This window comes from Ptychodera flava, chromosome 21 (assembly GCF_041260155.1).
Source record: "Ptychodera flava strain L36383 chromosome 21, AS_Pfla_20210202, whole genome shotgun sequence".
NCBI lineage: Eukaryota > Metazoa > Hemichordata > Enteropneusta > Ptychoderidae > Ptychodera > Ptychodera flava.
In genome coordinates, this window is record NC_091948.1 from 22,894,566 (window position 1) to 22,913,380 (window position 18,815).

The 18,815-nt window shown below is 37.9% G+C and overlaps 1 protein-coding gene across 1 annotated transcript; it reads right to left on the minus strand.

The window, feature by feature from the left end:
- Positions 1-58: 58 nt before the first annotated feature.
- On the minus strand, positions 59-13,940 carry LOC139122256 (uncharacterized). The gene is made up of 3 exons (XM_070687686.1): positions 13,818-13,940; positions 3,150-3,359; positions 59-2,646 (listed from the first exon to the last, which is right to left on the minus strand). The coding sequence occupies exons 1-3, from the start codon at positions 13,933-13,935 to the stop codon at positions 59-61; spliced, it is 2,916 nt and encodes a 971-aa protein (XP_070543787.1). The 5' UTR covers positions 13,936-13,940.
- Positions 13,941-18,815: the final 4,875 nt, after the last annotated feature.

The following is an 18,815-nucleotide window of genomic DNA, read 5'->3' on the forward strand; positions in this document are numbered from 1 at the left end:
CTAATGATAAAGATAATACCAACTGTCTTTGAACATGATGTGAGAGTTATGAATTACGTTAAGAACCTTGTTGATCGTAACTGTACGTGATTGTATGCCATTGATGGTACCGAACAGTGATTGGAGACTTTGTACTGTAAATAAATTGTATAGAATCCAATAAAAGCTCCGTTTCGTACGACCATTCACCTTTTGTTTGTTGCCATAGTATCATGTTACTTATCTTATCATATCTTTTGTTGTAAATGTTTCTTGCAGAAACCTTGATTGAAGTCAGTCCACTCTGACCTGAGTCCATATGTTTGCTGATGGGTATCAGCAAAGCACTCATCAGTTTTTCAAGTACTTTCTCCAAAAACGTCGCCGCGTTTATCGCGATTTTGAAATTGTTGAGGGATTTATTTTCTTTCAGCGCCTCTAGTACAGAGACGCAATGATCAACATTTGCAGCGTAAATAGACAGAGATAGTGCATGTGTGTTACGTCTAATGAGGTCACATACACCATGGATTGATTCAGGTGACAAAACACCTATTGATATATCACTCAATGTTGTGTTCTCTGACAGTATAGTAAGTGTTTCACTGTCTACAAGAGCGTCGTTGTCCTCATAAATGCAGAGGGATTTGACGTGCGTATTTAAGCTTCTCAGGGTGCTGTTCAAGTCCTTCCCCATAGAGTGGAGTGCTGAATAAAAGCCTCCAATCTGTATATTTTTACTGCAGAATTTTAGCAAAGTAAGTATGATTTTTTTGAAGGCATCGAAAAAATGTCCAGTGTAAAAATCCTGCATTATACATATTGATACTTCCGTTATCATCGTATTTTCCTCGATCCTTTTGAACAATTTATCCAAGCAAGCACTCGTCTCTGTAAAGGAAATATTGCATAAAACGGTAAATCCTATTGTCAGAGATGTAATTGGTGCCTGTACCGAGTCATCTTTTATCATGTCCGATAATTTATCAATTACCTTAACCACGCTTTCATCAGTCGACAGGAAAACCATCACAGAATGCAACGTTAATGAGAGAGTTCTGAGTGTTTCTGTTAATTTAGAAATTTCTGTTTGATTTGGTCCAACTAAAACCAAATTTTCAAAGACACCCTGCTTAAGTTTCATAATATGAAGAAAACAGTCAAAGGTGCAAGACTTCTTCTCTACAATAAAGTGTGCTTCTGATTGTAAGCACGAGATAAATTTTGCGTCTACCTTTTTCCCTGAATTTCCACAATAGATCACTGTCAGCACATTACATGCATCTACACATGTGATCGAAGTTTTAGGACTTTTTGATTCACATATGCATTCACAACAGATTCCCCTCATGGTTGATGATGTAAGGCGTTCATTGAATTCCCTAAAAAACAGTTTACCTTCTTCTACACCTGTAACACCAGCGACAAATTTGAGTAGCGTTAAATGTTTTGTACCTTCGTTCTGAAAAGCGCGGTCTTCCGTTAACCCTGTTCTCAATAAAAAAGCAATGTGTAACGCTGAGAAAAATTCAAGCCATGTTCTGTGGGAGAAATAATAAATTTCCTGTATCCTGACTCTTGAATGGCCGAGATCTTTGACCAAAAATCCCAATTCAAGTGATGTCTCAGAAGAAAGATCATCCCGTCTGAAATCCGATTTGTTGCTTTTGTACGCCCTAAGTGAATCTAAACCCAATTTCGTTATGTCGTTTAGGACTTCCGGGGGTACACTGCCTTGCTTACTTAAAGGTATTTTCTTTTTAACACAATATCGTTTTAAAATACAGTCCAGGATTTCAAGATATAAACCGGAAAGCGTCTCCGGAAAATCGAGTTTTTCCTCTCTTTTTTGATCTTCCCAAAGTATACATAGAAATGAAATGTGTAGTGGATTTCTTAGAAGATCTTTTACAAATATCTGACTCATGTCGCTCCTCCTTTTGCTGATTTCATCAATAAGCTTCTTTCCCTTCTCCTTGTCGATCTGGAAATACTTAAGAATATATATTTTAGTACTCTCAGATGTAAACCCTTTCACGATCAAATGTAAGTCACACTGACTTAAATGCTCATCACAGAGACGAGGCCTAGTGGTGATCAGAGTTATACACCAACTGTAATACTTTTCATTGATATGATCAGGAATGTCAGAGTCCTCCAAAATTGCATCACTGGTTTCATCTAGCCCGTCAAACAAAAATAAAACTGATTCCCCACTCTGGGAAATTAATTCAGAAATTTCTTGTTTAGTAAATTCGGTATCTTTGCTCAGCAGTTGATTGAAGATTTCATCGACCACTTCGCCTTTACTTACATGTCTCATTTCTAAAAAGAAAAGCAGAGAAAATTGACTGAGCCCGTCACAAGACCAGTCATAGGCGATCTTCCTACATAAAGTTGACTTTCCCATAGCTGGGGCGCCCTCTATTCGCACACGCCTTGCACGGTCTCCTTCACTGTTTGGTTGGAAAATGTCATGGAGATCATTTAGATCCTTACCAACTTTTGCGGAGCCCCTTTTTACTTCTCTAACTTCAAGCCGGGTGTAGACATCCTTCAGTTCAAGTTTCAGGCCGTCATTCCAGGGAATCGGCTGAACATTAGCATAATGACGTTTGTATAAATCCTTCAGGAATTTGATCAGCTTGGCTTTCTTTCCGTCGAGATCTAGATAGCATAATTGTAAACAAGTGCGGTAATTAACACCGTATGACTGCAGTATTATAAGAATAAATATATTCGAATCAAATTAAATGTGTTTTATTTCACCTGGTTCTACCTTGTCGTGCACCAATGGGACCAAATGCTCTTGGCCTCCGAATTCTAGAACGGCGACTCTGTTATTTCATTCTCAGATTTAGGTGCATGAGTTAAAAAATACAGAGGCACCTGTATTTTGTGCGTACTGATGTACTGCACACAGTGTATTTACAACACTTCATTATACACTTCTTCGGCTGCATTAGAATTTAAATGTGCTGTCTGAATCGGAGCTCGCAATGATACTATGATAACAATAATAGCGACTCAGTAATATTAGAATACCGCTCAACCTGTAACTACACATCCATCAGGTCGATTTGTACACATTATGTTAAGTCGTTCGGACTGTTAAGCACAAATAATGAGAAATATAAATAATCTAATCATGGAAATGAAGTAAATAATACCTGACGCTTGATTGTTCGCTAGCATGTACTTCTGAACTAATCCATACAGCTCAACGGCATTTAACAAGTCAACTAGCATCGCCTTGTTATCTTCACCGATCAGGCCTCGATCCATCAGTTCCGAGAATAGACCAATCGGTGAATCGATATTATCCAGTGTCTGTCTTTGTAGCTGGGCTCCGCACAACCATTTTAAAGACGGAAGTTTTTCTGTAACGAGTAATATATATATCAAATACGAACTGCTAGAAAATTTCGAAGACACAGAGGCCTATATAAAAAAGTACGAAAACTCAGGCGAATTAATGAAAGAACAAAATCATTCATCAGGTGTTATACACTATCATAACCAATGTAGACAAGGTGGTTTTACTTTCATGCCATACTTCCTCTACGCTAAGAAACTCGTAAAAAGCAAAATGTAATGTTTTGTTTTGTTTTCAGAATGATCATAGCTCATGTAATTTGAGCGTAATCCGACAATGATAGTAAAATATGACTGCCAGTCATGTCAATTTCAAGTTCTTCCTGCACAGAAAAAAAAGGAATGAGTTCTTTCGGCAGAATTGGGCTATATCCGATCATAACCGACAACTTGAGATACTTTAAGTGCATGATATTTAATGTGAAGGCATATGATAATACATCTTCGGTCAGAATCGGCAGATTTTGCAGTGATACACACAACGTTTTGACATTGTAGTAGTAGGATGTAATCTTTACTTGCCCATACACTTTAGCTCAATGGAAACTACTTAATCATTTGCCAGGTACATTTTAATCGAAAACGGGACTGAAAATAGCAAGCTGAACGCAGTATGAATATATTAACAGCCAGATAATAAATCATTCTGAACAGTCATTTGGGAATATAAATCTATAATCATTCTATAAATACAGTGGAGAGAATGTTCATTAACCAGAATTCCAAAATTAAATGAATTCCTAGACTACGAAAGTGGGCTTATACTCACGCTTTCACGTTTGAGCGTCTTGAAACTAAATTCATTATATTGTGATTCTCTTCAAGTCAATAACTTTGAACAGTCGAAAAAATATACGCTTGACGTCACCTACCCTCAACATATGAATTTCTAGTTTCGTCTAAACATACGGTATTCCCCAAGGAGGGTGAACATAGCGTAGATCAAATTATTTTCGCGACGTTGATCCTATAACAAACATACTACGTTTGACTCTTGACATCATGTGATCACTACGTCACGGTAGGTGGACTCCTGCGGGCATGGCCTGCACTCCTCGATAAAGGGCGCGCGAGTTGTTTATCTCGTGACACATATTTAATCATTGCCGTAGACCTTTATAGTAACATTCAACGCTCCGGCATATTTTCATTTCTTACAGCAACAACGGCTAGAGTACGTTGAACCTGAGGCTCTTGAGGCAAACTTATATGTTTTCTAGGGGGTCCTACGACTGAATACTTAATGGTCATGAAATGACGTCATCGCCATCCTTATGCGGCCATATTCTCCCGACTTTGTTCCCACAGCACACACCTCTAAAACGGAACAATTTTATAACTTTCCGTTCCCTTTTTTTTCTCTTTTATTACAAACAAAAATCAAGTGATTGCAGAGTTACATTAATGTATTACGGTAGAAGGTCACATAAAGAATTTACAAAAGGTTGTGAATTCTCTCGTAAATTTTCATTACATCAGGTCTAGTGCTCATTGTCTTTTCTATATTGTAACGTACAGTAAATTCTTTTTTAAGTAAAATTCCAATTGGAATATTTGTTTCTGATATCCAGTATTTACGCATGCACCATTTTCCTGATAAAATTAGAAGTTGCATTACCGTATTACAATGTCTGGGATGACCATGTTTTTCAACGGGGTCACCAAACATTTTCATTGATCGTGTGATTTTCACCCTTTCTCCAATAAATCTACAGGTTACATTTTCAATCTTTTCCCACATCTTTCAGCAATGTTACAATATAAAAATCTATGTTCTAAGGAGTCAACTTGATGACAAAGAGGACAATACATAGAGTCTTTCAATTTCCAAAAATATAAATATTTGTTGCATGGCAATACACGTAGAAGAAGTTCCATTGAAATTCTCTCAGTTTTGTCTCATTGGTTACACTGTAAACTTGTTTCCAGATGCTGCTATGACTGTTACTGTTTCTGGCTGTGTCATTTAAATTGTTACACCATTTTTGAAGACTCCTTGAGGTTTTACATAAGTGTTGCTGAATAAGATTCAATAAAGTGTCTTGCCTTTCAAATTATGAAGAGTAATTTTTGACTTGCCAGTGACTACAGCATAGTCATATTCAATCGTCTGTATTGCATAAAAGCATCTATATCTCTCTGACCACCCAAGCTGTAAATAATTAACTGTCTTATTCTTACAATTAATTTTGTACCATGCATCTATAACATTAACATAAAACTCTGGTAGCAGTGACTTGATGTGATCTGGAACAGTTCTCCACAAAGTAAATTGTTGTAACAAATCTGTTGTCTGATCTAATTGAAAAAGTGACCAGGGCAGAATGGTCCATATCTCCCCTTTGCTTTCAACAAGCCTCTTTACCCATATTGCAGAAATCGCCTGCATTTGAAGCTTGACATTTACATGTTTGAGACCACCACAATGGTAATCTTTTTCAAGAACTCTATTTGATGTTTTCTTTTTACGTTTTACAAAATTATCTATTGGAGTCTGAACTGTACAGCAAATATCATCTTGAATACCAATTACTGCAGATAAATAAGCTATTTTGGACAGTGCTAAGGACTTAGTGAACTCTTCCATAAAATGAAAGTTGGCGTCGACCCCAGGACTGTAACACTTTTTCAAGAGAAGTAATTTTATCGTTCCAATTAAGACATTTACAACGCTCAGAATCATACCCAAAGAAAACACCTAGAGTTTTCACAGGCTCTTGGGTCCAGTTAATATCACCAACATTTTTACCATTTGTTCTTAAATTACCCAGCCACACTGCTTTTGTCTTATTTTTGTTGACTTTTAGCCCACTACACTTATGACATTGTTCCATAACAAATAGCACTTTTAAAACAGATGCTTGATCTTGTACAAAAATAGTTGTGTCGTCTGCAAGAAGTGAAATCTTTGCTTCATACACTCTGCTGTTATATTTCGGTAACTTGAAACCCTTTATATCATTATCATGTCTTATTTTACAGACAAGCATCTCAATCGCTAGTACAAATAGCAAAGCTGAAAGAGAGCAGCCTTGCCTAACACCTCTATGTATATTAAAGTAGCTAGAACACCAGCCTTTATAGAGAATACAACTTTGAATGTCAGTATACAAAGTTCTTACCCACTGACGAAACGAAAGACCGAACTGAAATTTTTGTAACGCTTCATCAATATAAGACCAATTAACGCTGTCAAAAGCTTTTTCGTAGTCCACGAAAATGGTGGCACCACTTACATTACGTTTCTTTGAAAAATGAAAAATGTCAGAAATCAAACGAATGTTCTCACCAATATAACGTCCTTTTATATAACCTGTTTGGTCTCTATGGATTATTGACGGAAGGACATGTTTCAATCGATTAGACAGAGCTTTAGTGGCAATCTTGTAATCAGTGTTAAGGAGTGAAATTGGACGCCAGTTATTAAGATCTCCCTCTGCACCTCAGGGTTAGGGTTACAGAAGGGTGATGACTCCACGTCTCTGAGAAACAGACATGGAACCACTTCTGTATTCTTCATTCAAAGATGAAAGAACAAGATCTGAAATTTCTGGCCAAAACTGTTGATAGAACTCGGCAGTGAGTCCATCAGAACCAGGGGACTTATCATGAACCATGCTACTAAGCGCTGCGAAACATTCCCTTTCTAATAATTCTCCTTCGCACTTGTCTCTCTGTTCATTTGTCAATTGAGGCACAGGTGTATCACCTAAAAACTCATTCAAGTCAATCTCTCTATCCCTTGATTCATACAAATTATAATAAAATTGCTTTTGCCCTTCAAGAATATGCTCTGTATCAGTGATGTGCTCCCCGTGTGGGGTGTAAAGTACCTTCATCTCTTTTTTAATCGCTCTCGACTTCTCTAATCCCAAAAAATACTTTGTACTTTTTTCACCCTTTTCAACCCATGCAGCTTTAGAGCGTATTTGTGCTCCTTCAGCTTGCAACATATACAGCTCTTCTAATCGTTTCTTAATTGTACCATAACATTCAATATTGGTATCTGAAGGCTCATGAATCATGTTCTTTTCTACTATCAACAACTGTTTTTCTAGTTGCGGGACGACCTGACTGTTATTTTTACTCACATTATAAGTATAATTAATGGTGTATTCTCTGATATCTTTTTTAGTCAGATCCCACCTGGCTTTAGCACTGATACTGTTATACTTATCTCTACAAAGTGTAATGACATTTCGAATGCCATCGACATATTTCTGCCTTTTCAAAAGTTGCTTATTGAATTTCCATGGTCCTGGACCTCTCTCTTTTACCTCAAGAAGAATTTCAAGATACACTGACATATGGTCTGTTTTCAAGGCAGGCCGTATATCGGCTTTTTTATACACTTAACCAGATTCTGTGAAAGAAAAATATAATCTAATCTACTGTGGATTGGATTTGGTTGCAGCCTCCTCCAGGTAAACTGGCGAGCTGAGGGATTACAAATTCTCCAGACATCAACTAGGTTGAAGTGATTTAACACTCTCTGTAGTGAACGAGAGGATTTGTCACGACGAGCAGAACGAGGCATTCTATCAACGTTCTCCTTGAGAGCACAATTGAAATTGCCAGCAAGTATAATATTGTGGTACATACAATTCTCTTCAATAACATTCAACAAGCTTAAAAAGAAATCGTTCCTATGAACGCAATCATTTGGTGCATAAACACTGCATACTGAGAAACCAGTACCATTATGCATTGCCATTTACAATCACGATCCTACCATCGGGATCACTGAAAACACTATTAACACGAAAGCTAAAGTTACGAGAAATTAAAATGGCGACTCCCTTGCTATTGCTGGTACCTTCAGCAAAAACAATTTCTCCGCCCCATTCTTTTTCCCGTAGAGAAATTTTATCATTTTCTCCATAAACCTCTTGTAAAATTCCAATAGACACTTTCTGACATTTTATCCAATGAAAAATATTTCTGCGTTTTACCTGATTATTCAGGCCACGCACGTTCAGAGTGACAATACTCAGTTTCATAGTCACTTTTTCTTCTGTTTCCTCTTTCTCTTCCTGTTTTTCCTTTCGTTGTCATTTACGTGCTTGTCTTTCGGAAGAATGGGTGGTGACTCTGGTGCGAGGTATGACATTTCTTCTAACAATTCACTGAGGGCGCTGTATGAGGTGACGGTCAAGTTAAAGTCACGCTTCTAGCCCCCCCGTTTTATACGTTTTGTTCTTGAGTTTTTTCGTCATAAACCTCTGCTATGTGTTTGTGAAGTATCCTGCATTCCAGTGAAGGTAAAACTTGGTTTTTTTTGCTCTACCATCGACCTGAAAGTAGCGTCAGTTTGAGCTTCTGAACTACAACGTGGTCTTTGAGTATCCAATATGGCGGCGGCGGTGAGGTCATCTGTAAGACAAAACACAAACCGAAAAGGTAGTACGTCAAAACAGAAAGACAAAGTCGACAGTTCTCCTGTGACAGAGTCCATCAGCAGATGTGGAACGTGTAAGCAGGGTGTAAAGGAAGGCGACGATGCTATTCTGTGTGGAATATGTAACTTTTGGCATCACATCGTGTGTGAAAACGTGTCAAAAACGACGTACGAGTTTCTGAGTGTAAACGCGAACGATGACAACAGCCCAATCCATTGGTATTGTGAAAAGTGTAACACGTGCGCCGCACGAATAATGAAAATGATGAGTACTTTCGAACAAAAGCAGGAAAAACTGGAAAAGGAAATGCAAGACATGAGTGTATCGCTAAAACAGTTAGACGATTCTGTGAACGAAGTAAAAGACAGTGTGTCTGACCTGAGAAATAGTGTACCCGATACGTAAGGGAAGAAAGTGGATATAGTGAGAAGACGCAGTAATGTGATGATAAAAAACTGTAAAGAGCAAGAAGGAAAGAGTGACGAGCTATTAGTGGATCAACTTATGGAAGAGATAGGTCTACCCGATATCACTCATGCTGACTTCACAGTCCAACGCGTTGGACTGAGGAGAGGTGAAACATATTCTAGACCAATCAAAATGACACTACAGAAAAAAGCCGACAGACAACGGATTTTCAAGAACGCCAAGAAGTTAAAATCTAGTGACGACAAGGAGTTAAATAAAGTGTACATCACCCCCGACTTAACCAGAAAACAACAGGAGGAAGATCAGGCGTTGAGAACTGAGTTAAAAAGGAGAACTGACCAGGGTGAAAAGAACTTGAGGATAAGAAGAGGCCACATTATCCAGCTGGATGACTGTGACCAGACAAAAAACGACTAGTTGAGAGAGACCAGCATGTAAATAGTGTACATAGTAATATATTAAATGAAGAAATCTCTAAGTCCAAGTATCCTGATCAAATCAAGCTGAACCAACACTTACATGATGTCAACGTGGAGAGGAAAACTACGCTATCTTGTATCTGCACAAATGCCCGTAGTATAATGAATAAACGTGACGAACTTTCGACATTAATCACTGAAGGGGACTATGACGTAATTGCCATCACAGAAGCATGGACATATGCCGACATTTGTCTTGCTGAGTTATGTCTCAGTGGTTATCATGCTCCGTTCAGGCAAGATAGAACGGACACATTCAATGGCAGAGGAGGAGGTGTACTACTATACGTAAAAGAAGACTACATGGCTGTAGAAGTCACCAAGCTACAAGAACACAACTTCACAAATTCAGTCTGGTGTGAAATTTCCTTGACTGGAGCTCCCCCTCTATTGTTTGGTGTTGTGTACCGCTCACCCAACAGCTCTGAAGAAAACAATAATAATTTATACAAGGTACTTTCAAAGGCAGCTGCTCGCCATGCTGTTATTTGTGGGGATTTTAATTTCCCTGGCATCAGTTGGTCATCAATCGTGTCTGACAATCAAGGTGAAAAGTTCCTACAGTGTGTCCAAGACAACTTTCTGACTCAGCACGTTGACTTTCCTACAAGAGAAAACAATTGCCTTGATCTGATCCTGTCTAGTGAGCCAACAATGATAAACAAAGCTACCGCAATCGGCCATCTTGGTAATAGTGACCATGTAATTATTGATTTTGAAGTTCAAGTAGTGACTGTAAATTCATCACCAGCTGGCTATGCTCCTGATCTACGCAAAGCTGATTTTCCCAAATTGTCTTCAAGTTTAGCTGATATTGACTGGCACAATAATCTTGACGGAAAAACAGCAAACGACATGTGGAAATTTTTTAGAGACACTGTAAACACTGTTTCTTCTCAATGTATTCCAATGAAGCGGCGCAAGAACAGATCTAAACCTAAGTGGATGACGAGTCATGTGCTGCATCAGGTGAGGAAGAAAAGGAAGCTTTGGCGTATCTATACCGAGAGCAGAAGTCTACAAGACTATCAACGATATAAACTGCAACAGAGCTACGTCATCTCAGAGATTAGGAAAGCCAAAAAAATGTATGAAATTAACCTAGCAAAACACATAAAGGATAATCCTAAGGCATTTTTTGCGTATGCTCGTTCTAAGCAGAAAACAAAGGACTCAATAGGACCTCTGACCGACAGAAATGGAGCACTTATTGGTGAAAATGCTGACATGGCTGACATTCTAAACCACTTCTTTGTGTCTGTTTTCACGAATGAAGATATGCTGAACTTACCACAACTAGTCATGACAAGTAGTCTATCCAAAGAAGAGGAGTTACACAGTGTGCAGATAAATAGAGAAGATGTGGTCAAGAAACTTACCAGTCTTTGTTCCTTCAAAGCACCTGGGCCTGACAGTATCCTAGCATGTGTTTTGAAAAATTGTGCTGAGCAGCTTGCTTTACCGTTAACCTTGCTTTTCAACGAATCTTTGAACTCAGGAAATGTGCCGGACGATTGGAGGGTAGCAAATGTTACTCCTATCTTCAAAAAAGGTCTAAAATGTGAGCCAGGAAATTACCGACCAATCAGCCTAACCAGCCTATGCGGAAAGATCTTGAGGTCCATCATCAGGGATCGGATAGTTACGCACTTGGAAAAACATAATCTTATTACTGACTCGCAACACGGTTTTTGCCACGGTAAATCTTGTATGACCAACTTGTTGGAGTTTCTCGACGAGATTACGCAGTTTATCGACGGAGGAGACCCGGTGGATGTTGTCTATTTGGATTTTGCCAAAGCATTTGATAAGGTACCACACCGTAGACTCTGCAATAAATTAGCAAATCATGTAATTCGCGGCAATATCGCAAACTGGATTGAGGCCTGGTTAAGTGACAGAAAACAGCGTGTTGTGATAAACGGCTCAGCATCTATATGGCAGTCTGTCTCTAGCGGTGTTCCTCAGGGTTCAGTCCTCGGCCCAGTCCTATTTCTAATTTACATAAATGACATCGAGGTGGGCATCAGTTCAAGAGTAAAGAAATTTGCAGATGACACTAAGCTATACAGAACTGTAAGCAAGAACGATGACATAAAGAGTTTGCAGCTAGATCTAGATAAGCTACACAAGTGGTCATGTGACTGGCAAATGAAATTCAATATTACCAAATGTAAAGTAATGCATCTCGGAAGTGGAAACACAAATCATATTTATAACATAAATGGTATCCCTTTGGAAAGCATAGATGAAGAGAAGGATCTTGGAGTTATCGTCCATAAAAGCCTGAAACCGTCACGGCAGTGTGTAGAAGCAGCTAAGAAGGCAAATAAAGTTCTGGGTATGATGAAGAGAACACTCTCATGCAAATCTACAGACATTATTTTAAGACTGTATAAGCAACTAGTCAGACCAAGACTTGAGTATTCAGTTCAGGCATGGTCACCTTGGCTAGTTAAAGACAGTAGTATCCTTGAACAAGTTCAACGCCGGGCAACAAAAATGATTCCACAACTCCACAATATGTCATATGAGCAACGGTTGCAGGTCTTAAAATTAACAAGTCTTAAAAGTCGCAGAGAGAGAGGAGACATGATCGAGGTCTACAAAATAGTAAACCACATTGACTCCTGTAACATATCACTGAATTTAAACACATCGTCAAGGAGCAGAGGCCACGCGCACAAACTGATAAAACCAACCACTAGACTGGATATCAGGAAATTCTCATTTGCACCACGAATCGTCAACTTATGGAACAGCTTGCCAGATTGGGTGGTCAACGCAAACAGTGTTAACTCTTTCAAGAACATGTTTGACCGCTACATGCACGGAAAATCTTGACTTTCACCAGCTTTTACTATGCCACAACAGAGGGATGTTCCATTATCCAGCATAGGATATCTATTCCCTTATCAAACTGAACTGAACTGAACATTGAACTGAACTTCTCTTGTAGTGTCGCAGTCGACAAAGCTGTTGTCGTCGCTTACACTCACTTTGGTTGACGATTCACATTTCGCGGTTTCTTCTTCCTTGTCCGATGTTTGTAGCACAGGGGATGATCCGCGCTCGGCTTGAAACTCGGTAAAATACGACGTAATTGGTCGCTGAGTAGCAGATGTAGCCAACGATGACACTCCTGCAGGTGGTTTGCTTTGGTCACTCAGAGGAATGCTCAGATTTCTCTCCCCTTCACGCTTTCCAGTAGTTTTTGACAAAGGCTCAGATTTTGGCCCTTCACCGTGTTGGTTGTTTACAGCTTCTATGCGTGACTTTGGTGCATTTTTGTGACTTGATGACACATCTGTTGACTGAGAGTTGCTGGAATTCGTGGACTGGGTTGTATCGAGTGCCGTTCCCAATGAATGATTATCACCTATTGGGTCTTTGCCAGTTTGAATGGAATTTTTTGGCAGATGTGCAGTCTCTTGCAAAGTGTCCAGTCTCGTTACATAATCTGCATCTAACTTGATTTTGACATTGCCTCCGAAAATGGCCTTCTTGTAAACAATTGCTGCACCACGTCTTTTGAATTGAGTTATCATTTTTCGATGCTATAAACAGTCTCGCTTGGAACATGCCTACTTTAATAAACTTCGGCAGCTCCTCCTTTGTCTTCTCCATATACATAACGCGGTCTCCGTTACAAATATCTGTTAGCTTACCATTAATTCCCTTTTAAGTTCCCTTTTACGAAAGCAAAGTCCGCCAGGCAATAAGGGCTTTCAAAGTGATTCAACTTGCATAGAATTGAAGTTCTACATAATCAAACACAGAAACAAGTTTTCTTATAAGGTATTCATAATCATATGGCTTTCCACTGATTAACAAAACCGCTGCAGCATCAACATTTCTGTGAAATATTATCTGAAAACGCTAATATCTATATTACTTTGTATATCCATCGACTGGTGTGCAGCGTAATATCAGTGGTTTCTGGGACCATGGACGTACCAGACTACCTCCATGCTTGGATCCATAATCCTACTGAGTTGGTATACAAAGGACTGCTGCTGTATTTGAGAGTCCAAACCCAACACAGCAGAGAGGTTTGCTGGAGCATGTCGCTGTAGTCAAGTATTAAATCTCAATTTCACAGGTGCAATTTTAGATTATTTGTAAATGTCGGAATACATATAATGAGGATACATACCTTTGGGAATCTCTTGAGATATTTTGAGCAGTAAACGTCTGAATTCGTCGATCCTTGGCGTCTTGTTTGCGAGTTCGTCCTCGTCACTTCTGAGAGTACCATGCTGTGAAGTAGCCATTTTTGTTGTAATGTCGTGAGGGCCCAACTGCACCCAGGGCAACGTCAAAAATGGATTGGGGGGGGGGGGGTAATGGCTTTATGCTTTAGTTGGTCTCACTTGAAGGCGAAAGATCTTTATCAATATTTTGAAAACGAGGTTTCAAGTAAAGTGTGTTTTTTCTAATCTAAGGATCCCCCTGACCTTTCTCAACCTTCCTATTCGAATGAAATTAATCAACATTAACCAATCAATTAATCAAGTAGTCTAACAGGCAATAACTGTTTTCATGCTTTTCATTTGTGCGGTTGACAGTTAAAATAAGGCCGAAACATATTGTAACAACATTATTGTGAATGCAATTTCGGATACTTTTCATTGTGTTCCAACCGACGTAAGTAGTTGAGTCTATAAATACCTCTATTTAATTTCTGATACTTCAACACCCTTTATAATTTTGTTTTGGATCGTCACCAAATAGTATCAGTAACTGACATTTTAATTCCGAATCTGAACAGACCTTTCTTGGTACAAAGTTTTGTCAGAATGTAGACGTATCTGCGACAATTATGAGACAACATAAAAACGAATGACTATCCGAAGGCACATTTTGACATAAATATATTTTCATGTGTATATCAGTGTGCGTCAACGTTTCAATATATCAAAAGTCAGACAAATTAGGCAATGTGATTGATGTGTAGTTGCTGAATGATTGTATATTCTTGTTTCCGTAAAGCACACGTACCAACTGAAGGTCCTTTCCTGCTAACTATGCGCAAAGGTATATTGCTAATTTGTAAATTCAAATTATAAAAACCTATATAGACTTTAATGTAAAAGGGTCTGAATCTATCCCCGCCTCGACATATTTTGAATACTCCCTTGATTCCATGTCTTTGTTGACGTGGAAATTGAACGCATGTTATTGCGCATGACGAAATAGTCTGAAGGCGTTGATTGGGATGACTTTGGCTCTATTTCGATTGCTGTGCTAAAATTTGCTTAAACTGTTTGCCGTGATTATGTCTTGGAAGCGTATCGTATGCGATACTCAGTACTCGGTCCGATCAGATTTTTGGTTTCAAATGTCTATTGTTTAAAAACCATTCATCATTACAAACTTCCGTCCAACAGCCTATTTCAAAAATGCCTCATACACCGCTACTGTAGCCTATATGGAGAAATTTAAGGTCAAAATTTCTTCTTCAAATTTTCACACTTCTATACTTTCGTTTAGGGGATAAGGGAAAGGTTTCGAGGCCAAATGTGATGTTAAGAGTTTCAGTTCGTTTGCCATTATGATGCCATACAACCATTAATGATTAACTTCTTTCGATTGTTGCGATGCCATACATTAGCTCGACATAAAAAGCACGCCATTTTGTCACGTAAACCACAGGTAGATCAATGATATCCGTGCCTAACATGGGACCTGGTCGGCTGCATGTTGCATATAGACGCGACAGACGCGACAGTGGCGTAATGACAAAACGTAGTCCGGCCTGATGGCTTCCACGCAGCCCTTCTTGATACACGAGTTTACTCCGTTTGTTTGAAACCAGCGTTGGACATTCTTTCATGCTTGGTTATCGATAAGTGACCTTTTTGAACTTTGCTGGCAGCCATCAATAACGAAGCACGAAGGAGCTATTTTTTGAGATGACGATATGACTAATATACGAGACCCTTTTTATTTCAGAAACGGCCGGAACAAAGCCCCGCAGTCTGGGTATACGAGACTATATGACACTTGGACTATATTTTCCCTCCAAACTAAATCACTCGGAACAGTTTGCAGCAACCCGACTGATACAAAATCTTGAGACGATATGAGTAGAGTCTAATTTTACAAGCGTAGGTTTGTCCCATTCTTTGGTCAGATAAACTTCTCAGAAACAGCATTCCAATCGTCTTAAATTCGGTATACAAATTCCTTCTTTGTAATGGGTCTTAGTCCAATAGTGATCACCTTATCATCACTTGTTCACATTGACAAAATCAGAACATTAATTCTCTAATATAATTCATTTCTATCAGAGCAGAGCCGCTCATCTTTATTTATTTCTAATTGCTTTTAAGATGGAGTTTATCATGTGAAGCTTGAATACATCCTACAAACCTACTTTTCAAAACAAACCCTCTTATTTCATCAAGTCTTGGCTCTATTCAGTACGTTTTTAGAGCATTTTTAAACTGAAAAGAAACGAGAGTGTGTATGAGGCAATTTTTTTTCCATATGTGCTTAACAGTATGGCAGCCACAGAGAATTTACAATATTGTAAATTTGAAATAATGTGGTTCTCTAATAAAATATTCATTTTGTTATTGACATGGTCAGGTGAAGTGTCCATGAGTAAATTGTTTTTAATGATAATACAAAATCATTCTTTAACAAAAAATGGTGAGCTGTTTTCTTCGTTCATTTGAAGTCCTGACTAGTAATTACATTAGATCCCAGGTGTCTCCAGATTGAAGAATGCATCGCTTTCAGATGTTCTCCATGTTTCCAGGAGAGGGGATGTACGTAGATAAGGAATATTTCAGTCTGAAGAACTCGCATTGTTATTTGCTTCCTTGCCATCCCTGATAATACCCAGTCCTGATTTAGGGACCGGGCAGTTTCTGCGGCCTAGGGTGGATTAATTTCTATCGATGTTCAAAAGTGGATAAATCCCTAATTAATGGAAACAGAGTGACTCTCCCATTCCTTCTCTCCCTCCCCTCCGCAACAAAGGTAAAACAAAAGGTGAAATATATATAAATTATATATATATATTATATATATATATATATATATATATATATATATATATATATATATATATATAATATATATATATATATTAAAAATTTAGTCATTCTGTGTTTTAATGACAATGTTGGTATATCAGTTGCAAGATAGGAATTTCATTAAATTGAAAGTTTGAAGTTTGAATACAGTATTTTCAATAAGCTGTAAATGTATTTCACACTTTCTATACATAACTAGATCTCAAGAACTATTGTATGTAAATGGCTGTCAATAATGAATATCAATGAGAGAAGAGCAACACATCAAAAACTTACATGGGTGTTTAGCCAGTTCTCAATTAAATCTTCAGGAACTAATTTTAGCCAATCATCTTAAAACTCTGCGTTTGTATACTAAATTTGTTCGGTTCCACGACAGAATGCTGAAGAGTCTATTTCGAGATTGTTGTGGTCACCCTTGCTTCACCGTACGTATACCAAAGAGGGCGCTCTTCATTACTTCTGAAAAAAGTGAGTCAGTGTCCTGAGTCTGTATAGGCATGGCTATAAATCAAAACCGGGTAAATTATTCACATATTTACATCACTTTACGCAAGTAGACGCGACTGTCCCACAGTAACTTTGCCGGTCTGCAACTGTTGCATATGTCCGATAAAAGCCAAGTGATCAGGGACAGTCAAGCGGTCCGCTAGTTTTTGGGCTACATACGAATATATCACAGAACAACCGCAATCTGCGTGATAGATAAATAGTTGCGTAAATGAAATGTACTTGTGGGATTATGTATATCTAGTGGGCAATGGTAAATTTCAGTAGTACGGAGAGGGAGTGGGGAGCTTAAAATGTTGTGGGGAGCGGGCAGACCACAGATACTGGAGGGCAATGAGCATCATAATTTTAGTCGAGGGCAAGTTTCCGCGTACGCAAGTGGGAGGGCAGTTACGAACAGCTCAACTTTCCCCTCCAAAAATTAGGTCAAGGTCGAAAATACCCAAAATCAATATATCTGCCTTCGAAACATGTTTAATGGTTTTGTGAAAAGATGAAATTTACCAGTTGGCGAGACCTGTCTAAACTTCCGACATTCGCATGGTCGCACCTCTCATACATATAATTTGTCCGGCGTCTCCACCTACCCAGTGAATGGGTGTGTGATTTTCACCAGATTCCCGCAAATTTACTAATTGTTTGAGGAAGTCATTACACGTCATTCAACATGGACAGTCAGTATTTTACATAATAAATAATACGATATTTATTATTTCTTGTAAAGCATCACATGGAATGGCACAGGTGTACTAAAAACCTACAATAAAATGTCGATATTGAAAATGATCATTCCATCGATACGGCAAAATTCTTTTAGGCTGCTGCAAGAAATACTTTCCTTTCGATACCTTACTGTTCTACTTTTATTTCCATAGTGACATTGGAACGTATATATACAAAACTATTCAAGATTGTCATATAAAATATACATGTAAACTTGCATGTACGATGATTGTGTAATACACGATATACTTAAAATACACAAATGTAATTTTCCAACTTACAATCGCATTCCAAATTACATCAAGGTGTCATGTTAAATGATGTGAACACGGTGCTTTTGAAATTACCATAAAGCAACGACTGTTGACACTAAACTTTTATGGTACAATATGTTCAAGAATGTTCCATAATATCAATAATTATATAATAGTTTACGGTTTAAAAATCAAACAAAAACAGTAAAAATTTTCTTTCATTTTTCTTATTTTGCCATATATATATATATATATATATATATATATATATATATATATATATATATATATATATATATATATATATATATATAACCACGATTATAGAAAGATAATCGGATTTATATACATGCAGTTGTAGTTTTCATATTTTCAAGGGTAGACTGCCCTCTACGGCAAATAGAGTTCCATTCATTAGTGCCTTGGGGGGGGGGTGTCACAACATTGCCCTGCCTCTTTTTGATCACACCGCAGGGATATATATATATATATATATATATATATATATATATATATATATATATATATATATATATATATATATATATATATATATATATATATATATATATATATATATATATATATATATATATATATATTATTAGGGGATATTTAGGC